Here is a 27296-nt window from a genome sequence, read left to right as displayed (position 1 = left end):
GTTATTTGTGCTCATTAATTTGTCCATTTGGTATTTTCAACTTACTGTGCACAAATTCCACTTAAATACTCACCCCAGGTTAATGAGATGGGTATGCTTGAGAAGATGCCCATAACATCAGTGCTGATTCTGAGAAGGTCTGAGTCTTAAATGTTTTTCCACATTTAGTCTGTGGCTGTATTTTGTTTTCATGCTTGTCAGAGCTGAGAACTCACTGTCACATAAATATGTAGCAACAAAGGGCATCAAAGTCTTAACAGCATGATTGGCCAGTGCAGGGTACTCTGTGTGAGGATTCAGAAATCCACCAGAGGCTTCAGATTGCATTCAATTTTCATGGATCCACTTGTTCCGACTTCAATGAGGCTCTTCGGATGCCAGTAAGGTAGCAGTCCGATAACTGATAACAAACTGTCTGACAAATCAGGGAAGTACTCGTGTAGTTGTGCAGCCATCTCAGTGTTGTTACGTCAAGTCTGACATTGTCTGTCACACTGAGTTGATTTGCATACACACACACAAAAAAAAGACCTCTGTTTTGTTGTTGTTCATGCAATCTAACCACAGCTTCAGCTTCTTTATCATAAACTTAATTTTCATTCAGCTGTGAGACAGTGAGGTACTTTTGCATATAAAACATACTGTGGCTGAGTAAATGTACCAGTACCAGTACAAGTAAATGCCTTTTGATGATGTACTTGTACATAGTTTATTTCTCTGAACACTAGAGGGTTTACATGAGAGTAATTTTAGCAGTGTGACTGGGGTATCGGTAAACTATAAAGAAAAATATTTCATGGAATTTTACCCGCCACTGATGGTTAATCTCAATGTATGAAGTCACTGTATTGTATATATCTTTATTGTACTGTTAGTAGCTTGTCTTGTCTGCACATATGTCTTAGTCTTGTCCTTTTTATTGTAATATTATGTAAATTTGGTGGACTTATTTAACGTGTTGTTGTGTGTTGTTTTGGTGCATTCATAATGAAGAGCTTTTGTGGACCATGGCAACAGCTCCTGCAATGCTGTAGCTAACGAGGATACTAACAAACTAAACGTTCATATATTTATCATTGCCATCTCAACACTACCAGTAATACTGGCTAGCCTTAGCTAATATCACTCATTGGTATGTATATAGTTAGCGGACCCTAATGCTACAAAATCAAGAGGGTCATGGAGAATCTCATTTAAATGAGGTTGTTTAAGAGCAAAAATTGGTATCTTGAGAGCAGTACTTTCCTATTTATCACATCTTTTCAGACTGTTTGCTTTGAAACCATAAAGGCAACGCTGAACATTTTCATGTATAGCCAAATTTCCCTTTAAGTTAAACACTTGTTATGTTAATTTATGTAGTGGGTGGAAGTGGGAGTGATGGCCCTTTAGGTCAGCGGCAGGGTCAGCACAGACGTGAGCAGCCGTGCACAACACCTCGCTAACTTGTGTCACTTAAAGCTACTAATTACTGATGTAGCTGTGAGCTTGTTTGACAAGTGATCAACTAAATGAAACAGAAATAAAATATCAAATCAAATATTCTGGACCTTTAGAGTCTATGCCATGACTCAACACAGACTGTATGTAAGCTTACCTTTATGGCTTTTGACTCTACACTGTCTGTCAGCATTTTTGTTTGATATGGTCATTTTTTAAAATATTTTGAGGGCAAAACTGGCCAAAACACATTAGCAGCTATTTCAATTTCTCTGCATGTGCCTTTATTTTGCCAAGAAATATTGAGGCACTCCTGACATCCTCCCTCTAACAAGAAAACTGTCTGGCTGTGAGGTATATCTGTCTTGGATGTCATTAACTGATATTCCCTCTCTGGACAGAGAGGGAATAGGGCCTGGAAGTCCCAGGATGCCACCCACCCGCACACTGGCATCCACATGGCAGCATCCCTCCAAACCCTATCTGTTTCCATGGTAACTATCGCAATCATGGAAAGAGGAGGATGTGGGAGGAAGAGGTCGGTGGGAGGAAGATGGAGTGGGGACGTTAAGAGAAAGACATTAACTGGATTGCGATATGTGAACAGCTTACGGCTTATCCAGACAAAATGCAATGCAAACCTTCTCAATGCAGCGAGGTCATGTACAATTGTGTGTATGCGTGTCCTTTGTTCAGTCATGAAAACAGCACTCCCAATTAGCTAAATATCGGAACATTTTTAAATCACAAATAAATAAATAGACAGGTAGGAATGCGAAGCAGGTCCGTGGTAGCCTGTTCAAACAAACTTATGCCACATATCCAATCCAATCTCCAAAAAAGATTCAAGCTATCAATGCTAACACAGACATGTATAAAAATATAAAGTATTTAATCACTTACTTACTCTGAGTACTTACTCATATGTACTGAGAAAGTCTGAGATTACTACATGTGATGTCACCTATATCCATCACTGCACATGCCCCTTGTACCTCTGCTCATGTCTGACTGTAATAAAGCAACATTCTCATATAAATAACTCACTCATCACTGTGTCATATCATACTTGTTTCATTTAATTGCTCTTTGTAAAGTATTGCATAATGACCCTACTGAAGGCCCAGGAAATGAAATGTGTCTAATAAAATGAGTCTAACAACAGATAAACTGATATTATTTCCAGTTGCAAGGGTTTGGATCCTTTATGACTGTTTTCCTGTCTACAGCTTGCAAATGGTTGAAGTCGTGCCAGAAGCCTCAGTACACATCAAAAGGGTGCGATGGGAACACTTTCTATAAAGACCGCATTTATTGTACGTGATTGGAGGCGTTCATAGTGTCTTACAACACATTCATAATGCTGTTGACTAGTTACAAACTAGAGGTTGAGTGATGGGGCTTGTAGTACATTATGACTACCTACACTCACCCATACATACCTCAACAGTCAAGTGTAGTAAAGACTCATAGTGTGCTATAATTGTCAGCATCATGAATAATTAGTGTATGGATTAAGTGAATGCTTTAGCGTGAATTTAAAAGAATCGATGCTGCATCCAGCTCCTCTACTGTAATTGTTGCTATATAAATAAAGTGAACTGAATTGAAAACTGAACAAGTGATTCATAAGCATTAACAAGCATACCGTGAGTTCTTAATGCAGTTGATTGTTGATGTGAGTATGGGTAGTCATAATGTATTATAAGCCTCTTGTTTATGTTTTATGAATGTCAATATAATGCATCAGAGGGAAGAAGAGAGAGTTATAAAGCATTATGAATACATTACAATTCACTGTGAATGCCCCCGTAACAGACTATAGATGTGGTTTTCATAGAAAGTAGAGTGAAGGCATGATAACTTGTAAATGTACTGACACTAACAAAGTCAGATTGGATGGATGGGAGAGGAAGTGAGCAAGTCTAAGTGAAAGTGCCACAGAGCTGCAGTGAATGTGACAAACCATTCTCTGTGGAATCCTCTAACGTGACCTGATAAAAAGCAACGCTAATACACCTTCAGATTAACTTGAATTGGCCTCATTTCCTATGAATAAACCCCGCCTCCCGCAACCACCACCCCCTACACACACCGAACCCCAACCTTTTCTGTATTTTTAAGTCCCACAAGGCTTATAATTTTAACTCTAAGCAGCACAATCTCTGAAATCCAACTCTTTTGGATTTGCCAGATATGCATTTTTTTTTTTTTGTCAATCTTTTCATTCTGCTAGTTCAGTTTTTCAGCCTGGATCTACCAACCTCCGCTTCCCTCTGAGCTGGAGGAGCCAGCTACTCTCACCAAATATATGCACAACCTGCAGCTTTCATCCACTTTTCTTTAGGCTTACCATCTTCCTACATCAGAGAAGGAAACTGGCATGTGTGGGATTCTCTCAAAGATACATGAGGTTGAATTCACATATTCCATCAGTAAAAACCACCAAAAAAAAAAAAAAAAAAGTACTACATCTCAGTTCTTCAACTACAACCCATTCATTACTCAGATACAAAACATCTCACTCACTGACAAACTGAACTCAACAACTGAACATAATTGGCTAATTTTGTCATTGACAAAATTATTCTCATCAAATTGACTGCTTATCTAAAGGGCATATTGTTAAAGAGTGCTTGGGAATTTCTATTTAGAAACAAAAAATACCATGGAACTATGTTGGCCCACTTAGTGGAATGATTCCTGCAGGATCACTGCCCATGTATAATAAACAACTTAAGTAAAAGCCCAATTATTTTTTATAGGTCAGTCTACAGCGGTCCTGAGAACTCAACACACTGCTCACGAAAACACATGCAAATTGACTAAACACAAGCAAATTAAGAAAACATCTTTAGAAATTTGACAAACGCATTTGGGGAAAAAAATAAATACATGGATAATTGCTGCAAACTGAAAAAAAAAAAACAACCAAAAACAGAAAAGCTGCTAGTAACTCAGACAACAACAGGAACTTTTTTCAGGGAACACAGTTGCATGTGTGCATCCAGACCTGTGGGTGAGTAATTATTACTATTCTAAAAACTGATGAACACAGGTGGAATACTTTTTAGTGTAGTCATTTATAAGAACCACCTAGTAAAGGGATAACCTAAGAAGGTGCTGCTGGACCTTTCTACCGACTGAAGGTTAATAACATGACAGGACATCTCTTGTGTCAAAAAATAAACTGCTCCGGCGTGTTTAGAAACTGTCACATTTCAAACCTTCAGGATGTTAGAAATGCAGGAGCACAACTTATTTCTCCAGTCTCTGTTCCCTGCCCAGTTTGCCTTTCTCATTACGATAGAAGCCTTACTACCACTACCACTCCAACAGCTCTCACATCAAAAGTGAATGTCTGATTTTGTCTTAGACTGTAACCATGGGAACTACTACTAAATGTAGTCAAAAGTGCTGCTTTGAACATGAAACTTTGGGGGGGCTAAAAATATCTGAATTTCTACATAATGTGGAAAATTTAAGGTATCTGACTACTTTCCTTATCAGCTGTATTACTGGTATGATTAAACAGTGCGCTAAATAAATAAATAATTAATAAGAATCAACTATAAAATGGACAAATTCAAATATAACAATATTTTGAAACGTATTTTGAAAAATTATCACCAATAATGTGGATATAATTAAGTAGGTAAAGGCAAATATCAGAACCGTTACAACAGCCTGTAAAGTTCAGAAAATTACATCACTACAGAAATGCTGCCTTTAGAATCAGGAAAAGACAACACTTATGGCATGCGCTATATGGACATGAGAATTTGAACACACCTCTTTATTACTGAATTCAGGTGTGGTATGGGTTTGTTTTTCTGAAGGGTTGGGCTCAGCCCCTTACTTCCGGTGAAAGGAAGTCTTAGTGCAGCATACCAACACATTTTGGACAATGCTATGCTTCCAACTTTTTGGCTACATCCAGGGGAAGGCCCCTCTCCACCCCAGCACAACTGCGCCCCAGCACACAAAGCCAGGTCCACAAAGACATGGCCCGGTGAGTCATGCAGAACAACTCGACTGGCTCACACAGAGCCCCGACCTCAACTTCATCAAACACCCCCGAGACAAACCACAATGGAAACCACAAGCCAGGCCTTTTCGTCCAACATCAGTGCCCAACCTCACAAACGCTCCACTGCATGAATGGGCAAAAAAACCCCTACAGAAACACTCCAAAATTCCACAGAAAGCCTTTCCAGAAGAGCAGAAGCTGCCACAGTTGCAAAGGAGGGATGAATTCCACATCAATGTCCACGCAATTAGAAAGCAATGGCACCAAAGTCCCCGTTGGTGTAACGGTCAGTTGTCTCAGTGCTTTGCCTATACATTGTATCATGATAATAGGAGGATATCTACTATCATATTACAATATAGATTTAATAGATGTATTATCCATCCCTTGGCCAGGCATCTAAAAGCTATATATCGAAAGCACAAACAACAAGGTTGCTTTAACAGTGAATAATGTACTGCTCACTGTACAGGTTGTTCACAGTCCTTTAACAGCCAAATTTAAGGGAACGTTAGGAAAAAGAGTCAGTCTATGTGTTGTTATTGAATCTTTAAACTGGGAAATAACTCTGACGTATAAAGTCATCTCCACCAACAAACAGTCCTAACTGGAGGATTTCACATGCATTATGAAAAAAAAACATAGGATAGCCAAAGACGCTAAGCTTTCTATAATTCAATGACACAATATACTGATTGGTCAAAACATTCTAGTAGCTATATATTTTGAATTATATTTCTATAATTCAATGACACAATGTACTGATTGGTCAAAACATTCTAGTAGCTTAAAAAAACGATAAAATCCCGACCAGACTAGTATTACAGCCACTTGCTGTGGATAAAACTGTGCCCACAGCAATGAGTGCAGTTGCTCTCATGGCCTTTGTGTCTTTCAACAATGTTAATAATTCTGTCAAGACATTACATGCACACATATATTACATGAGTTTATTGGTGGTAATACAGCAGTGAAAAATGCCTCAGAAATAACCTGCCAGTCTTGTCAAAGACACTTCACCAGTATCTGTGACAGCAACGCTGTCTTTAAAATTTAGGAATTAACATTTTATGATGGATTTTTAGAATTTACGATTCTGTGGTTGGTGTGGTAAAGCTGAGGCAGTGCGCCACTGATGGCTCTATTAAGAGGAAACCTTGCACAGCAACCTGGAAAACTCCAACAGTAGGTAATATAATAATAAGAAGAACATATTTACTTAAAAGTTTTTGCAATTAAAAGCAAATTATTGATCGAGTAACAACATCTCATGAATGAAAGTTCCTCATGTTCATAATATTAAGTGAACCCGCAACAACATGGCCGTAGGGAACACAGCATCTGTTCGGAAAGGTAAACTGAGGACACGACAAGAAGAGGGAATATGGAGAAACATGTGGAGAGAAAGAAATAGAAAAAATGTTTCATGGTATGGTAAACCTCTATGCACCCTTTGATACTACTGTACTTCCTTTTTTCTTATATTTTTTTAAAAAAAGAATTTATTTTATTGTTTATATACCCTTGAGAAGAGTACAGCCACAGGATTGCAGACTGAAGCAATTTTATTTGGTGGCCTGTTAGTAAAGTAGTGTGGGTGAATTTAAGTCCTTTTCATTGTGAAAGGTAGAAAAACCTAAGAAGTCTGTCTGTATGGACTGCAGTAGGCATGTGAGCAGAATAAATGTTTTTTATCTTGAATCAGACTACAGAGCCTTGCATTATTATTTTATTATCTTCAACTTCATCTTCATTCAGCAACGGTGCAACTTACTATAAACCTGACTGGAGGTGTTAGTCTGTATCTCAATGCTTTCTGACTTCCTTACTCTGGGTCACAAATATTTGGTTTCATTCTTATAAGGCTTAGTCATTTCCTAAAACAGACGGTCTTTAGCTTTTTTACAAATACCACTCAAACTGGAGGAATTAGTGCATTTGTTGATGACTATTTTCAGTGGTGGATTAATCCACATTTGGCGCTCTAGTGACTATCTGGGGCAGCTGGATGGTGTATGTGGGAGTGAGTTAGACACAACATGTCACCGGGAACAACAGTTCAGTTCACTGATGTGTTTTTCAAAACTGTTTCAACAACAATGGACTAACAGAATATACAATGAAGACAATTATTCAGGCCCCTTACTTCCAGTTAAGGGAAATCTTAATGCTTCAGCATACCAAGACATTTTGGACAATGCTATGCTTCCAACTTTGTTTGGGGACACCAGTTTGGGGAAGACCCTTTTCTATTCCAGCATGATTATGCTCCGGTGCACAAAGCAGGGCCCATAAAGACATGGTCGGGTGAGTTTGATGTGGACGAACTTGACTGGTCCTGACCTCAGCTTCACTGAAACTCTTCGAGGTGAACTGGAAGGGAGATTGTGAGCCAGGCCTTTCGGTCCAACATCAGTGCCTGACCTCTATTGCATGAATGGGCAAAAAGCTCTCACAGAAACACTCCAGAATCTTGTGGAAAGCTTTCCCAGAAGACTGGAAGCTGTTATAGTTGCAAACCAGTCTAAGTATTTAGAAGGTGATGTCATTACAGTCCCTGTTGGTGCAATGATCACATGACCCAATACTTTTGTCTACATAGTGTATATTCCCTGGCTGGTTAGCTTGTCTGTACTTCACTAGTGAGCGACTGGCACTGATGATCAAAGTGGAAATACTGAAAGAAAACAAGGCTCAGGATACTGTTTTCCGAACATTGCAATGTGCTGCTCTGATTATAACCACAAACTCAATATAGAGTTACAATGTAACAGATCACTCGCCGTCTCCTGCATACAACAGATCCTGACACCTCCTGTCTCCTCATCACTGTAGCTAACTTTAGTTACAAGAGCCGTTTGAACGACCTCTTTACTCATTAAAGAAGCAGCTTTTAGTGCGCGATGTAGTAACTGAATATTTTATAACATCCTATTTCATAAACATGTATTCATTTGTTCTGCTGATAGCGGGGGCGCTCTGAACTTCGGGTGAGACACTGCACTTCTGCTGTAAATACACTGTGTGAATCCCTGTACTGCAACAGATGTTTATAAGCAAATCAGCACAGCAGAGCTGAGCTTAGTATCAGCTATTAGCCACAAACTGTCAGCCACAGCTACTTTTGCTATAGCAGGGACATTCAGCTGTGGTTAATGTGGTAATTTATACTGTGTGCCAGCCTACATATGAATCGCATCTCCATCACAAGGTAGGTCCAGTAACTTTTTTTGGCCTATCTGCCAATAACAAACTTTAACTTAAACTTTAGTGTTGTGTTGATATAGTTTGTACTGAAGTAAGCATTATTCAGCACCATGGATTTGGTGAGAGCTAGGTGCAAATTTTGGATCCCACATAGGTGCAGAACTCCTGGGGCTCATAGCTGTTCCCCTTGAAGAGAGGACTGTGGTCCAATTAGATATGAACTCGAGCGAGCTGATCAGATTCATCAAAAGAAGAGCAGAATGTGAAAACGCTGCAGGCATCAAGCCAACGTTGGATCAGGTGCTTCTCCATCACCCAATGGCAGTTCAGTGGACTGTCTCAATTTATGTGCAACGCTATACAAGAAAGCAGCATTTAGTAGCTTAGTCAGCCTGCATCTGTATCAATGCAGCATTTAATTCAAGCAGTGATGAGGACATTTACTGGTTTCAGCTTCTTAATTGTGAGGAATTGCTTCTTTTCTTAGTCATTTGGACTGACTGCATTTTCTGCACGTGACCTATGTAGCACAAAACACGTCACTTGTCACAAAGTTTAACAGAGATAAATATACAGTATTTCATACTGGTACAAAAGTACCTTGTTGGGAATGAAACCATTATGGAATTCGTCTATAGTTTGTATCTGTATTCGTAAAAAGCAGTTTGTTAAGAACTTGTATCACATGCATGTTGAGCTATGCAGAATATTATGTGAATATGAATAAACACTTTTTGGTAAAGCAATGATTATGTTTGGAATATTAGTAATTTTGTGCAAAGTTGATAACAATTAAATTAAACATCTAGCTATGTCATATTTGTAAATAGTGACCGACAAAATTGTCACTGATACATTTTGCAGAACAAATGATGAAACAGCATTGCATCAATGTCACAATTCAATCCACATGGGGGTGCTAGAGAACACAGTGTACATGTGCAGCAGAGGGAACGTGGAGGAGGGAATGATTTTTGTACCTTCAGTTTGAGCTGTTTAATGTGTGTGTCTGTGCGTGTGTGTGTGTGTGTGTGTGTGTGTGTATACCTGTGTTCGTAGGATCTCCCCTTTGGTAAGCTGCATGTCTCCAGTGAGTTCTTTAACAATGATGCCCAGTGGCTCCAAACGCTTACTGAAGTAATTAGTCATCTCGGCTGCCAAGGCCTTCATCGGAGCCACATATACTATCTACAGAGAGAGGGAGGGGGGGGGGGGAGAGAGGGACACAGAAATAAATGGGATAGAGAACAGATAGAGGTAGTGCAGGGATGGTCGAAGATGGGAGTAGGGGTAGAGGTACAGGAAAGTGGGACTGTAAGGACACTGTGGTGATAAATGAGCAAACACAGGCAGGATCATTTGTTCCCTGGCAACCAGCACAAATCACAATTTATTGAGAAATACGATGCCAGCTTCTTGCATGGGTGAAGTTTAATGGTGATGTATGAAAAGTGTCTATGGTCGCTGGCTGCCACTGTGCAAAGCTTTGCGTGAGAAAGCGCGTGTCTGTGAAAGAGAACAAAGCCTTTTGGACGTCTGAATTATTTATCTCTGTGTGTGTGTGTGTGTGTGGTAGGATTTGACATTATGGGTTTATGAAGACATGCACCAATATTTTTAGACTAGGCTGCCAATAGCTGACTTTTGTTTGTATATCTAAGATTCTATTTTCCTATCGTGCCTGTATTTAATTTCGACCACTTTCATCTGCTATTTTTCTAAATAAAGCACTCATAAATATGGAAAAACCTCCGAAACAACAAACTGTCCATCAAACATTAAGTAAAAACACAATTTGTCACAAAGCGTAAAAGTAGGGCGGTCATGGAAGCAGGCAGGGCGAGATGTATGGAGTGTAAAAGCCCTTTCACAGCGGAAAAACAGCTCACTAACATCTGGCTTTTGTCTTCAGCGGGAACTGATGAAATGACAGCAGTCGCCACAAGTATTTATCTGCTCTATTTCTGATCGGCTGTGACGGCACTGGTCCTTTTCAGGCACGATGCCGTGACCACATGTCGTTCAGTCAGCAGTAGGTTTGAAAGAGACTGAAGAAAAAAGATAAAAGCAAGCAAAAATCACACTCGTCGGCCTCAGTGTCACTACCTGTTCGGTACCACGTATGTGCAACTCTCAAGAAAGGAAACGAGATGAAAATGATTAGTTTAATTTGGAATTTGGTTTTTGATGAAGACTTTTTCTTAAAAACATGTTTCAATGTTTTCTCGGTGCAGTCTGATGAGGTATATGACCTGCTCTTTTCTACCTTTCCCTTTTCCCTGGTGTATTTCTGCCATCAAACGTGACAGAGAGAACAAAACAGCAAACCCGTCTACAGGCCATGTGAAAGAAGTCGATTACCTATTTTAGTGGTCTACCTAACAAAAAAATGTTTAGTCCTGATGAAAGGACTGAATGAATAATTAACTCTTTAACTCCTAATAAATAAAACTTAGCAGTAAGGATGCTGTGAGCTTTGAGTGTTCATTTAGTCAGGAATATGTAATTATAGAGGTGCAGTTAACATGTGAAACTAAGGCTGGACAATATAAGCCGATCAGCCGCAACATTAAGACCACCTGCTTGATATTTTGCAGGTCCAACTTGTGCTGCCAAAACAGCTCTGACCTGTCAGGGGAAGGGACACGGCACCTGTGGGGATAGTCGTTGGCTGGTGTGAGTCAAAGAACACCCACATGATTGCCACAGGTTTCCCTGCAGAACACTGCATAGTAAACAGATGATTTATGTTAATCACTGTTAATCACTTCACCTGTCAGTGGTGCTAATGTTGTGGTTGATCCGTACATATTGATATCATACTCATATTGTAATATGAGTAAATGTAAATCAGGGTGGCACAGGAAGTGCCACAGCAAGAGGGTTCCGGGTTCAAGTCCAGGCCCTTCTATGTGGAGTTTGCATATTCTCCCTGTGCCTGCATGGGTTTTCTCCGGGTACTCCAGCTTCCTCCCACAATACCAAAAACCTGCCACCATACTACAGATGTGTGGTGCACCTGCATTTCTTTTTTCATTTCTGAAGCGGTGTGCTGTTTTCAGTTCACGTATGTTAAAACCATCCAGGTAGCCTTCCACTGATGACAGCGCATCCTGTTCCACAACATCAACACAAAAGCCTGAACCATGAGAGGGCTGAGTGTTTTTCCTGCACCAACCACATACGATGTAGAAAGCCAGCCAAAAGCCAGAAATGCGAGCATCCAAAGCTCCAAGGATCAGATGAGAATCTCTGCATGCAGTGTGTGAGTCTCAGCAAGGAGCATACTTAATCTCCATGAGGCATGTTGAGAGACTCTGGGGTGGAGTCACGCTGAAAGCATTTAACAGTTATGGCAGGCATTTATCGACATTAAACAGAAAGCCTTGAAACTGTGATTTTGCCTGACAGCCACACAGACATATAGCAGTCAGTCCAAATAAAACAACCCCATAAACAACCATTGTAATAAGTCAGCGAACAGTATCATATCCACCATAGCAGCAGTAAGTGACTCCATACATGTTCTGGATCTCTACTTTGTACTTTGTGTGTCAGTGTCAGACCTTGAATTCATCCTTCTTGATGACACCACCAGGCTGCAGATGCTGGCGGATCTCATGAAGGACGGTCAGCATGGCAATGTTGGTCTTGCCGGCGCCAGTCGGAGCGCAGATGAGAAGGTTTTCGTTGGTATTGTAGGCCGTCTCAAACACCATGGACTGGATCCGGTTCAGGCGCTTCATCCCCTTGAACACCAGCTGTCCGATCTGAGCGAACAGAGCGAGGAGAGGAAGTGACGAATAAGGGTTTTTACATCTTTATCTTTCAATGGACTCATCACGTAAAAGTCTGCAATAAGTGCCACAAGGAGTATAATATATCTAGGCTTTATTTTTCATGGAAGAATTATGGTGCCCAGAATCAAGGAATCAAGGAATTTTATTGTCATACCAGCTCACATTCACATGTTTATGGTGCGAAATTAGGACTCAGGTCCCGGGAGCAGTAAGTAGACTATAAGAATATAAAAATATAAAAATATAAAGTACGAGGTAAACAAAAAGTTGAATAAAATAGAAATATAAGCTAAATAAAAAACAGAATGTAAAAAGAATATAAAACTAGACATTTAAATAAGCTAAACAATTAAATAAAGAAGCCGGTTTTAGCATATAACAGCATAAATATGCATGTGCAAGTGTGTGCAAGTATGAGGTAGTCCAGAAAGTAGTCCTTAATATTGCACTTGTGGTATTGCACTTGTAGGATAAAGGAAAAGAGATGGATTCTGAAAATAATCTGAAAATAATCTAATGTAGATCACAAATATGTTTGTTGCTCTTGGGAAAAACAGAGAAAAAACATAAGTAAAAACAAATATTCTGTATCCTACAAACAAGGAGGTAAAGAAGGCGCTCAATATATAAGGCAAAACACATTATTGGTGGTGCCCATTTGATTAAAAATCCACGGAGAAATAAAGTAAAATGCAATCATAGACTAATAAACAGCGGATGGAACCAACATGTTTTCTCTCTCTCTCTCTCTCTTATTTTTTGAATTACAGCCATCACCATCTTCACTTTGTCAACCCAGAGGTGAGCATAATTGGATGAGACAGTGGAGCTGTGGAGGATGGGCATTGCTACACCTCTGTTCTGACTGGATCTGACCGAGAACCCGAGGGCTCGCTGTGGCAGCAACTTGTCAATCACACAACACAGCAATGCTCTAAAACATAAACTGCTTTATCATGTGGGAAGTAGGCTCATTTTCTCATAAGCTTACATACAACTGAACTTCTTTTCAAATCCACTGGTGTTGCCCCCTGCAGGTCATTGGAAAGAATGCAGACTTGGCTTCACATTTCAGAACCTCAATGTCTATGAAAACAGTAGATATAATTTTCTTTAATTAGATGGATATGAGTTTTCACAGTTAAATAGAAAGAATATTATTTATGTACAATAACAAATATTTAACATTAAATCTAATAACAATGCTTAGTTTAGTAGTGGTCTTGCTGTGCCCTGCTAGATGACAGTGGAAGGCAATAAGCATATTTTAATTTTTTTCTTCTTCTTGATGGTTGGCCTTTTTTAATTCTTAACAAAAACACTAAATAATGATCTAATGTCTATATCAAGCACTCAAGGAAACATGATGAATCTGCTACAAATTCTCCAATGCATCACTCGTACAATCAGGCACACTCAAAACTAATGCATCGCTTTTCTATAATCAGCATGAAGCCATCTAACAAAAAAAATTCTCCATCAAAACCAGCATCGCTGTGTGAGATATTCTATATGCAGTTAATTTGCTCTGAATGATTCTGCAGGAGAATATTATCTAGTTTTAAAGAAAGATGATTAAAACTACAAGATATCTGAATTCATAATGAACGCATAGCATTTTCAAATGAACCATTTAGAAAATTACATTCATTTATCCGTTTATCCAAGTTTACTTTCCTTACTTCTATTATGATGCTGTCATACTATGAATGTAATTGTCTGTGGTTATTCTTATTTATTCAGCTATCTCAGGGGGATTGAACTGAACACAACTGGGCTCGGTTATACGTCCTTGAAGATGTTTCGCCTCTCATCCAAGAGGCTTCATGAGTTCATGCTCATCTAGAGCAGAAGTTATTACGATGGCACCAAAAATAAATAAATGATGATTCTCATCTCACTGCTCATGTATTGAATCTCAGCTGTGAACTACAGGGTAATGTCAATATTGTGAGGCGCAACAACAAAACGATGTGGCAATCACTGTCATTGTTTTCTGGCAGAGTCAGCAACGCAGCTTAACAGTATTGGTCACTAAGTTGCCCTTGGCAACTAGATTGGGGCCAGTGTCCATCATTTAGTGCAGTTACCCCGATTAACAACCATATTTTTTCCTTTGACAAAACACACAACAGAATCTATCCAGTGCGCTGACATGAAATACAGGCAGGTGATCAGTTACAGGTGCCAGTGACTGAACCGCACTGGAAGAGGCGACTGCACAGAGTGGAGCAACATGAAGCATGAAGGAGGAGGAAATGTGTGTGGTGGGATCAGCTGTCACTCAAGCTGCCCTCCGTCTGCTTTCACTATGGCAACAGAGTGTGGGTGATGGCCCTCAATCTCGCTCTGCTTCTGATAAGTAGAAAGATGGCCACTGTGAAGGACAGTTGGAGGAAAACGAAAACACACACGTATATACACACATATGCAAACACACAGTGTACAAACATAATCCCGTTTCCACTCATACACAAACTGAGAATAAATACAAAACCTCTGGAAGCAAATCTAGTGTCATTCAGTGTCTGTGATACTTTGATACTGTCTAATCAAGACTGACCAGAACAACTTAACGTCTAAAAACACTAGCAGGACAACCTCTGAGAATAACGCCAAAATCCGCAGCCAGTAATATAAACATGTTGTGGTGGAAGCTCGCACAATAGAGGTCACTGTTGTTCCAGGTGTGCTTCTTGCCTCCATATCGATATTTTCCTTTTTTTTTTTCTATCGTTTCACCCTCTCTCAGCTTCCTCTGCGTACCACCTCTGTCCCAGTAAGGCTGGTTGAGGATGCCTTAAGCTTAGACAGCAGTATTATTTATTCAAGGATTCATTAGAAGTATGTCATCACTTTCCTCTTCCCCTCGTTTCGCTCCAACACTCATAGAAAGAAATAATTAAGGAGTGCATGTCAGGCGAGGATATGTGAGGTGCTGTTCGGAAGCTGGCCCCCGCAGCCCAGTAGGGAGGAAGATGTTATTAATGCATCAAAGAGCAACTTTATCAGAGTCCACTTAAGCCTGGCTGTGGTTTCGGCTAGGTGCAGTATGAGGGGTGGTGGGGTGCTTCTGTTCTGTTCTGTTCTGGGGGCAGCCATAGCCTAGAGGTTGGAGAAGCGGCTTGTGATCGGAGGGTCACCGGTTCGATTCCCCCACCGGATGGGCAGGAAAAATTTGGGTGTGGTGGAGTGATTAATGTGAAAAATGCCCCCCCCCCCATTAGCCGGCTGATGTGCCCTTGTGCAAGGCCCCAATATGCTCCCCGGGCGCTTGATGTTGCCCACTGCTCCTGTGTGTGTTTCACTGCATGTAATTTGCCGGGTGTTGCATGTGTGTTCAACTAAGGATGGGTCAAATGCAGAAGACGAATTCAGTGTGTGTATGTAAAAATATATATACTGTCAATAAAGTGATTCTTCTTCTTCTTCTTCTTCTTCTTGAACAGCCTGGCACAGACGCTGATGTATACATACATATGCGATGGTATGGCTGTTCTGTGACATACAGGCTGCTGATTCCCAGCCATACCAAGAATCTGCCAGTCATTTGCTAGACAAAACACTGAAACTCAGCTGATGTGTTTGCGGTCAACAAAAAGTTGGCTCTTGATGTCCACGCTTAGACAACATCTCCACCTGGCAAACGGACAAGGAGTTGATCACGGCCATTCAAAGCTTTCCAGTTCTGTCCAAATATTATCTGAAAAGAAACAAAATTTAACTGCCCAGAAATCACGTCTAAAAACCTATTCCACCCATCGCCGAGGCCGTTGGTGAACTCCAAGGGACCTTGAGTTCATTTTCAGGTCTCCAGACTCACAATCATTAAGCTGCAGTCTGTCAACACTTTTGGAGACAGTGCAACTGTGCCATTATGATGGTTTACCCTTTTCAAATGTTGATCACCAGGAAGTAAAAAGGGTTCAGCATCAGGGCTCCACAGTGTGACTAGAGTGTGCTTCCCAAAACAGATATGTCTGAATCTGAAAAAATATTTACAATTATATAAAGTTTTGAGAGAGTGCAAGTAAAAATTACAAGCACTGTTCTCTGCTTATCAATACAAAACTTTGAGTTCCTCTTTCCACAAGACGCAATGAGCCGAGGTGAGAGAAAGGTGAACAACCCTTTGAGGACAGTGAAGGAAACAAATGATTGATTATTATTTAAGGGAGGACAGCTCACTCCCTCCAATGTCACAGCACTTCTGGTCCAAAGTGTGCTGAACAGGTCAACACTGTCCATTCTCTGTTACAATTTGTTGTAGATATTGAGACACTTTACCGCAAAGTTTCATAGGGGCTTATATACATATAATATAAAAATAATAAGGAAAGGAAAGAGAGTTAGAAAGACATTTCAGCAACTTTCAGTAGATTTATCACAACAAAATAATATCTACAATTTTCAAAATAATGCTGTGAAGTAAACAGAGAGAGACATACTGTATAGGCACAATAGGCACATTAAACCACAGGAACTCAGGAAGGTTTAATCTCACTATTGTCAAAACAAGATTCATGTGGTAGGCAGAAGGATCAGATGCCGCGCTGAAAAGGAAATTCAGGCGAGGAAAATTACATATTATGTGTCCTGCTCCCAATTCAGGATTGTTGATTTAAGTGGTGCTTTTAAACCTGGACTGGTTCCTCCTAAAACTCTACGTGAGCTCCTAGTGGGAACAGTTAATCCACAGCCTTGACTTTCATTTTATCTTCCGTTTATGCGTGATTTAAGTCATCCAATTAGTTTTACTCAACTTACTTGAAGCTTTCTGCACCAGCCAACAGCCAGCAGAAAACCAGTTTTGAAAAATAGCAAAATAAGCCTCGTTATGTCAGACTCCACACGCAGGCTGCCACTGACTGCACTCATGATGACTGAACAAGTTAAGGTATAGTATGGATGCTGCTGTTCATGATGACTGCAGGGCTGCTTCTACTCTCTCTGAACAAAGATGGTGATTCTAGTCTCCTCCTGTCTACCCAATTATTTCCCCCAAGGCAAAGTCCGCTGGGCTCCGACTTATAAATATTCATTTTTGAATTATGGACCACCAAGCTTCACCCTTTTTCGCGAGGCTTCTGCACACTCATCCCTGTGTCTCTGTGGTGACCACAGAGGCACAACAATCACTTGAGCGGCTGGTCCTCATTTTGATTTATCGACTTTGTCCGTTTGTAACGAAAAGCCAGCGTCCCCGCGCTCCTTAAGCATGCAAATTCATGCAAATGTATGCCAGCCCCAGTATTCACCTTGAGGTAAAGCACACATGTTGTAAATAGAAATTTGCTATAATTTAATGATCTTTGGAAATCTTCAGTGCTTTTTATATTCGCTATTTAAAACCTCTCTGGCATCATTGTTATGTTAATGTATGCACACAAAACTTCCAATTGGAGAGCCAGCTGTGCCTGCCAAAACTTATCTCGAGGGTATGATGTCAGTGTTGTTGGGAGGTAGTTACTGTACTGAAATCGACATTATGCAGCTGTTAGCATATAGGATCAAACCTTGCTCATCAAGAATTTCAGCAGACAGATAATCTTGTACTAAAACTGCAATATTTCTACTGAGATTTTCAATGCCCCAAGGTGCTCTTCTTCTGTGCACCACGAGCATGTCCTTCACGCCTTCCTCTATTTTCTTCACCTTATAAATTGGAGGAGATCCTGTTTAGTGTAAAGTCTGTTCAACAGTTTCCTCTTTCTTCTGAGAACATAAAATCTAACTGGAAACTGATTAAAATACATTCTAACTGCTTCATGAATGCCATGATTAGAAATTAGAAATATGAAATCAGTAGAATCCATGCAAAACATAGCCTGAAGTTAGAGCAAACTAATCTAATGTGTGATTTTGATTCATTTAAAGATATCCACAGCACGCAACAACTTAGGGTTCATTTTCCGAGCCACTGCCATCCACCAGAATGCAATAATGTGCCAACAGACTGTGTTTATCGCCAGTGGTTTTTATAAATGTATAATTTATACAATTATTTGTTTCAGAAAGTGGAGAACCTTGTCTCATCTTTGCTTGTGAACAAGTCTTTCAAGGATGCTCCTTTCGTAGCCAGTCATGATACTATCATATGGTACCAGCGAATGTTCCAAACAGGTCTTTTATCTTTTGTTCCCAGTCTTTTGTCGCATCCTTTGAAATGTGCTGCTGGCATCAAATTCAATCTAAACGCATATTAACAAAAATTGATGGATCGACAAATATATATATAAACAAACACTATATACATATTGCCTTTGCACGGTTTTCAATTGAGCATATGCTGGAAAGATCAGCAAATTATCAAATACTTTTTAATTTATGTCTTACACAGAGTACAAACTTTTCCAGAATAAGTGTTGTTGTTGAGAGGATGGAATGGGAGGGAATCACTAGAAAGACCAGTCAAAACCAGTCAGCTATCAAATTAATATCAAACTGTTTGTTGTTTCATTCAACATTTACTTTTCCTTTGTAATAAGAGATTGTTAGAAACATTTTAGGTGCCCTCAATGTCAGTTGTACAACCATGAGATGGTTTAGATCATTTGGATTAGCTCAACTAGATCATCATCATCTCATCATCTCATGTCAGATCATCTCACTACTGACCTGTTGAATCTTTTCTTGAGCAATGCTGCCATGTTACCAGAGCTAAGCGATTAGGTAAGTACAATGATTATAACAATGATAAATGAAAAAAGTTTTTTTGGGGGTGGGGGGGTATTTTTAGCCTTAAAAGACAGGGAATTAGGGGAGAGACAAATGCGGACAAAGAGCAAACAAAGGTCCCCAACTGGACCCAAAGATGTTGTGGTGGCCTTAATCCTGCCACAAGGGAATTCTTAAAAGACAAGCTGAGGTAAATCACAGCTGATAAATCAATCAATAACTTGTCATTTTTACATTAGTCAGGAAAAACTGGAAAAAACTGACGTCACCAAGCTATGCCAAGTTAATTATGGGTGTTGATTAGACTTCTATCAGGTAGAAATTTAAAGAACACATCCAGAGCCAGCAGGCTCATCTGTTCTCTTTTCCCCAGATACAGCACTCAAGTAGAGGCCTGCAAGAGCTTAATGTTTTGTTCCAGCCAAATTTCTGAAGCCAGTCACCGAAACCCACTGGAGCATAAGTAGTTATAACTTGCCGCTTTGTTGCAAATCAGTCCTCATAACTGTCTCTGGCTACATTCAGTCGAAATCATCCCCATATTTACAGCAAGGCCCCAGGTTTTAAAACACAGAGTGAAAGCTTTGCAGAGCCCAGCTGGCCAATATAACTCCACACACATATGTATGTGTTCAACCTTTGAGCAGCCGGGTTAAATAAAGTTTCTAATGAGAGCAGCTGTTTCAGTCTGGGGCCGAACCAATTTCTAAAACCCAGCTGGCTCCTGCAGGTCTGTCGTCTCACACAACATTTTCAGGACGAAGATGCTCGGCGATGAGCATCTCTGGCTGTACATGAGATGAGAAAGACTGAGCAAACGTTTCCTTATAAAGACACAGAGATAGTATCCAGTCTATATACAGTGCATAAGCAGTCGTCCTCAGCAGTACATACTGTGCATACTGGTCCAGACTGAGTGGGATGGAAGCTGACAGGCTCATTAACACAACGGATACACAGCCTACGGCCATATGGGCGAACTGGGGGGACTGGGAATATCCTGCCAATCCACTAGCCACTTAAAACACACTAATTGGCCACCAGTGTTGTCCATATCCATTGGCCTGCCCGTCTGTAGGTTTAATATTGAAACTGAGATGGTCAGTTTGTATGTATACACAAGAAGCAGGCATCAGTTTTTGTGGTAGCTACCATTTTGTGTGTTATTGTGTGTTTACTATATGAGTCACAATATGAGCTCCTAAACTAATTAAATTCCTCTGTGAATCTGTAATGGGAAGCTAAGAGATATAATTGTTGTCATTTTCATGCCATCCATTTAATTACTTTCTGGTTCCATTTCATTCCATTTGAATTGACAGCCTGATCAACTTTTAATTGCCAGTTTTTGCAAACAGCTTATCAGCCTGCTCCAAGCCTGCATGCAGAGTACTAAATGACCTGGCCAAACACACCCACACAAACACACACCGTAAATCCCAGAGCCAGTCCTATGGATCCACGTGCATGCTGAGCACACACACACGCACACCAACCCTCCGCACCAGATGCATGGTGGAGTTTGACAGAGTGCGGTGCGGACGCAGCAAACAGGAGGCCCATTCATTTCCCTACAGAACAGCAGCAGCAGGAAGAAGAGGGGGAGAGGGCACAAAAAAGGGAGAGTGAGAGCCGGGAGTAGGATGGAGATAGCAAAGAGGGAGGTAATCCATCACTTCATCCATGAGCACCTGCTGAAGAGGCACCGAGAGCCTTGTGAGCCCCAAAATCTTTGAATAAACACAGTGCAGCCCATCCTGCAACTCAGTCTCATCATCTTCATACAGCTAATTATTTACATTTTGAAACACACAAACATTTAAAGTAAATATGTGCTGTGGCTTCTTTTCCTTTCCCATTATGTAATTTTAGTTATTTATTATTCAGAACTGATTTTTCAGTTCAAAGTTCTAAGTTCAAACCTTAAATAATACCCACAGAGTTGTTCACAACACACGCGATCACAGGTTCTTTTTCTTCTTCTTTGTTCAGCAAAAAACACTTGCTGACCTCAAGGCGGCGCTCTAATAAACAAATTAGGTTTTTTTTTCACAATTAGGTCAGAAATGACTTGCCAAAAATCTTTTCACATTATAATTTATCGTTTCCTAATTAATTGCCTAATTAAAATTTGCCTTTTAGACTGTTTTATGTTTATCTGCCATTCTTAATACTGGCAGATAAAAAGGCAAAAGCGCAGTAGCGTCCATTCAATTTATGAGTAAAATGATGAGCCATCAAAATTTACATTTGATGAAGTGACACACGTCTAATTTATTTACAGACTGAAAGAAACACAGTGCAGAGCTTTTTTTTCCAGTGGCTGACAGACATTAGGTAGATTTTTAAGGTGATTTACTGTTTTCGCCATTTCAGAGTTCTGCCACTCCATCAGACAGGATTGTAAACTCCTGAATCCTTCAAAGAAGCCTTGAAGGCTCGAGGCTGCTGCTTAGCAAGTCTAGGCAAACACACAGAGCCACGGTTGTGTGCTGTGAGGGGAACCACATCAAAACTGGATTAGGAAATGCAATCAAGGTGGATTAATTATGGATGGAGGGCTGTTTGGTTCTGCATCATCTTTTGCAGGTCTGTGCACATACACTGGCTGCTTCCTGCACAGGAAAGAAGAGGGCAAGCTGTCAACCGGCAGGAGAATCAAAGCATGCTGAGTGAGGGTGCTGATGGTGGAACATACTGCAATGATAACAGCACCTGTTACTACGGCTAACCAATAAAACGCTGTTTGATATGGGAATGTGATTAGAGTTATGTCGATAATGATGACAAACCTTGGACATGTCACAATGGAGAGATCTAACAGAGTGTGACACAGTAGAAATGAACACGGCAACAGTCAGGCAGTCTGCAGTTTTTTTGCCTTGCACTTTGACTACATGCCCACAAAGCACCGTTAAAGCTTACAGGTGAACAAAGTGGATGTCTTCTGCAAACATAAAGGGATTAAAACTTGCGCCTCTCTTGTTCTGTGTGTCGCTGCCTGTTTGCACAAGGGCACACACAGCAGACAGACGCAACCTTCAACAACAGGGAGACAGGATGATTCATTTGTCAAACAGCTGTTAAAGAAAGAGAACACAAACTTGCAGAAATGCGACATCTTTGGCCACACCGCAGTAACTTGCTGTCCCCTATTAATACTCCCTCTTTGTTTTTCTTCAAAGCCATACAGAGCTTGTTGTGCTGTGAAGTGCTCAATATGAACTCAAATTATCCTCAAAAACTGAGCACATTGCTAAAGAAAAAAAAAAAGATAACAAAAAATCTGTCATTGTTTGGTGCCAACCAATACAGGAAACAGAAGATATCTTTTGCATCACCTGACAAGGTTTCAAAAAAATTGATCTAAGTGGCCTGTGGAACTGCGGACTGAGATTGGTGCCCAGAGGAGTGACTCTGAGTATCTCAGAAACTGCTGATTTCGTGAGAGATCACACAAATCTGGAGTTCATAGGAAATGGTGCAAAAAAACAAAAAACATCTCGGTGAGCAACAGGAGGTGGGGAAAAAAAACAAAAAAAACAATCTTCTTAATGACAAGCCAGACAACAATCGCCAGTGTGGTTAAAGCTGACAGGAAGCCAACAGTCACTCAAGTTATCCCACTTGTCAGATGTGCCATGCATGTAAGGCATCTCTTAACACACAAAACACATGGAATAATGAAGTGGGTGGTCACAACAGTCCTCCTGTCAGGTAAGAACACAAAACAGACTGAACAGTGAAAGGCTGTGAAAACGATCCTTGTTTATTGAATTTCTGCTAACAGGATCGGAATCTGGCGTAAACAACAAGAATCCACGAAGCCATCCTGCTTTAAGTCAACGGCTCAGGCTGACAGTGGAGTGAAAATGGTGTGGGCAATATGTTCTTGTCACACATTAGGTCAGTTAATGCAAAGTGAGCACTGACTGAATGTCACAGCCTTTCTAGGAATGGTTACTGATCATGTGCGTCCCTTTATGGCCACATTCCAACCATCTTTTCATGACTATTTCTAGCAGGGTCCTGCATTATGTCACAAAGCATGCAAAGAAACACCTTTGAAACATGACGGAACAGGAGATTCACAGCATGAACATGCAGCTGTTAAATCTGCAAAAAACTGCAGAATTCAGCCTATTCTGGGAGCAAAGGTTCAAGGATCAGCACAGCTCCCTGTGAACATGTAGGCACAACAGTGTCTAATGTTCTGTTGCTTGAGCCCCATTTTTTTTTTCCATTTCCTGTACCTGCCATTAACCAGAAGCAACCCCAAATCCATGCTGGGCCAGCAGGGCTCCCATTGCAGATCTCTGTACTCTCCTCCAAGGACGGGAAAGAAATCTGGCTGAACCACCGAGTGTATTCACACAAGGGCCTGGTTCCTTAAATTCATTTAAATGAAAGTCTGCGTTTGACAAAAAATACCATCCTCATGCACAAGTTTTGCTTTTTTTTTTCTTATCTTAAGCCGTTTAAAGCTCAACAACTCTCCTTTTCTTGGACTTTTAATGTGAAACTTCAGCTGTAAGTGTTTAAGTGGGGTTTGTTTCCATTAGCTTTACACTAATTGAAAAAAGAAAATGGTAATGACTGGTGAACGAAACAGTACATTTTTACAATGTTCTTTTGTCAGAGCAGTGAATGTGGTTCAGCCGTACTGATGGAATTAGTGCTGTAAAAATGCACATTATGCTGAATTTCCCAAGTGAGCCATTAAAGTACAGGAAATTCCATGTTCCCCTTAACAAATTTTTAATGAAAGGTGGTTACTGGTTCATGCCAGCCTTTATTAACTTCAACTTCAGAGAGCGAAAAAGGCACTGAAGAACACATTATAGACAGGTTTTCATTCTTACTTCCACTTGTTTTGAAACTATATTTGATCATTTTTTTAGTTTAATTTTGTTTTCTGCCCTACTGACCCTGTTTGCTGTCAATGCAAAGTCAAGACTCTCTTTATATTATCTTGACAAATTCAGGATAATGTTTCACAGCACTAACTGCATTAGTATAACACAACAATCATGCCTTGCCTGTTGCATTATTTTTAATTCTCTAATTAATCCCATTCAATACTACTTTGCTGTTTTATTTTTCTGATTTGTATTCAACTACTGTAAGCGACGGTGAACACTTCCTTCACGTCTTTCTTTTTGTACATTGACTGTATTTGACACCATAAATGTCTGGATGAGCGCTACACGCACAACACAGAGAAAAAAAATTATGAAATAACATTTTAAGTGTCGAGCAGTATAAACACACATATAAATACAAATTGGGAGGGAGGAGTTACTTGCTACTTATGCCTTTACGCCCACTACGTGCTCTCCTGTGGCAGCTAAAGAGAAAAGCTTTCTCCGTTCCTTAATCCCTCTCCCTCCAGAAGCCGTTTCCCTGCGGTAACATGTCGTTTCTCAGAATGCGTTTGCAGCTTGAGTGGATTCCTATCAATTAGCCGTTGATAGGAAGCGAAGCTGCGCGAGCTGTTAAGGCTCCCATCTATTTTTGAGTTGGACTGTCCGTTCTGCCGTCAGTGTTCTGAGGTACATCAGCAGTGTATGTTTCTGTACGTGTTCGGGTTCATCAGTACTACTAAAGAGTGGCACTTGCTCTCACTCACAACACACTGAGTAACATATTTATTCGGATAAATTAGGAAGGCTTTTACCACAGTGGCAAGTGCGAGACGCCTAGACCCTGATTCATTAGTTAAAAAGCACCCTAATAAATTCCCCACTTTTAATGTTTCACAGAGCTATTAAAGCCGCACTGGGGCCCGCACAGCCCTGTTTCCCATTACAGCTTTCAATAAATGACAATCGGCACTCAGCGTAAACGGAAGGAGGAGGAGGGGGGGGCGTCAGACTTTTCGGCCTGCATTTCAAAGGCTTCCTAATAGCACGTAAAGACTTATTAGGCATTGTGTGCTGGCGCTTTAGAAGAGTGGGGCACTTTGTTCCACAGTTGCCCAGGCTTAAGTTAATGAAGAGAGCCGCTGCTTGACTGAGGCTAATTCACATCGCTCAGCAGAAGAGGTTCCATATCAATCTATATCAGTTACACAGAGACTTTCAAAGATGAAGGGAGGGAAACTGCTGGTGAGCCTGGGAGAAACTGATAGAAAAAAAAGAGATAAGCCCTTTGGAAAGACAAAGATGGATCCGCAGAGAATTTCTTTCAGCTCCTAGTTAGATTGTTTAGGCTTAAATCCTCGCAGGAGAAGCCTGGACAGGAATTCAGTAATGGATGAACGGTTGATAGCACAAAAAAATCGACTGCGCTGTACAGCATAATTAAAATGTAATATTCTTTGTTATTTTTCTTGCAAATAGTTGAGTCTCCTATATATTCCCAAATAATGGAAAACACAGCAGAACAGGTCCTGCAAATCCTTCATCTATGCATTTATCTCAAAGATTCTTAGATTCTTCACCTGTCCTGTGATCCTGGACTGCCAGCACTCCTCGTCATTATTACAGATAATAACCAAAAAAACCACTGCATGTGTAGACCCTGTACAACGGTTAACATAACTGTTGTAAAGGCACTGCTCCAATCTGCTCTGCTCTGAGCTTTGTGATGACTATCTGCAGTGCTTTGACATCTCATGATGTGACATTATTGTGTGCATAAACCATTAAGACTCTGAGACAAAGGTTGTATTGCTATAATCGAATAACAGACCAGGAATGTCTTCTGCTGGAACTATACAAAGCGTACTTCAAGTACAAGGATGTTTTCAACATGGTGTCTATCATTGTAGTTCACATTTACATACATGGGGGAGGTGGTGGGGGAAGCCTTGAATATGTTCCAGCTGACAGCAGCCAGCATTTTGTCCAACCACAAGTTAAAGCAAAGAAAGCAATATGGAGAACAATTTTACACCTGAATAAAGGAAAGCTGCATTGATTTTATGCGCGAAAGGTTGTTCGCAGGTGTCGAGGAGTACTATGTGAAAAAAGGCGCTCTTCAGAGGGAGCTATGTGTGAAATTTGAACGTCCTTACGTGATGTCACTCGAGCCAGCGTCAGATGGGCTGAAGGCCACGGGTTTGAAAATGAAAAATACATGAATGTGTCGAGTTCAAAGTGAGATTAAGAGACCTCTGTAGGCCACATCTCATCTCTGCTGGAGGCTAGAAGCTCAGGGTTACATTAGCAACTATTAGCATAACACACACTAAACTGCAAGCTAAAGATTGCCAGACAAATGGAATTTTTGGAATGCATGGAATAAAAAAGATACATTGATATCTCTGAGTTTGCAGAGAGTTGACACTGACAGTTAACAGTTGTTTTTGTTTTATACGCTGTGCCATTTTAATTCAGTTCCAGACAAGATGAGAAAAATATGGATTCTATGCCTTTGCTCACGCTGCTCTTCACACACGACCTCTTTCCAGCTAATCACGCTCTTTGTGGACTACGATGATTGAAGTGATTCACGACTCTCACTAGAGGTATGTTGTGTTCAGGCTGAGTTGTCTTGAAAATCCATGACTTATTTAACTAGCTGAGCTTACAGCCCTAACTATTTTCATGCAGGGCCTCTGGTTCCTTTTCCAAGCTACATAAGATATAAGAGTCTATTATGTGTGGTCTCTTGAAAGCTCAGCTTTACAATGTTGCTTTTAGCTGTCAAAGCTAGAAGTACTAGTATGCAGAAACAAAGCATCCAAAGTAAAAGGAAGAAAGCCATGGATATTACCACTGGTGTTCATATATACAAAATGTAATTTGATTGTACAGCGATCTTGACTGGGGACAGAATTTATCTTTAAATCCTCAAAGATCAATTTGATGAAGATTGAAATTGACAGTATGGAAGAGACTACAGCACTCGCGGTGCAAACACACACATGCACACACACCTGAGCCAGTATGGTATACTGCGAAAACAACAAGAGCAACAGTGCAGATGTGATTAAACCATCCGTTTATCAATTTGTCATGGCACAAAACACATGCACAAATAGTCACTTACTTACACACACACACACACACCCCAAAGCTGGAGCAGGTTTATTATGATGTTCATTAGCATGAGTGACAGGAAGGTTAAGAGAGGTGAGCAGTTACACCAGTCCCCTGAAGTGTGACAAAATGCCTCTGAGGTTTATGGATATCATA

The 27296-nt window shown here is 40.4% G+C and overlaps 1 protein-coding gene across 1 annotated transcript in view; it reads right to left on the bottom strand.

The window, feature by feature from the left end:
• The window catches only part of ascc3 (activating signal cointegrator 1 complex subunit 3), a 136195-nt gene that overhangs the window by 77527 nt on the left and 31372 nt on the right, over positions 1–27296 (bottom strand). The window contains exons 9-10 of the mRNA XM_046400567.1: positions 12244–12447; positions 9725–9865 (exon numbers count right to left, since the gene is read on the bottom strand). Of these exons, the coding sequence (XP_046256523.1) occupies positions 9725–9865; positions 12244–12447 (345 nt within the window). The remainder of the gene's footprint in view (positions 1–9724; positions 9866–12243; positions 12448–27296) is intronic.

The sequence above is a fragment of the Scatophagus argus genome, chromosome 9 (assembly GCF_020382885.2).
Source record: "Scatophagus argus isolate fScaArg1 chromosome 9, fScaArg1.pri, whole genome shotgun sequence".
Classification (NCBI taxonomy): Eukaryota; Metazoa; Chordata; class Actinopteri; family Scatophagidae; genus Scatophagus; species Scatophagus argus.
Note: the sequence above shows the minus strand (reverse complement) of the source record. Positions and strands in the feature narration are given on the sequence as shown.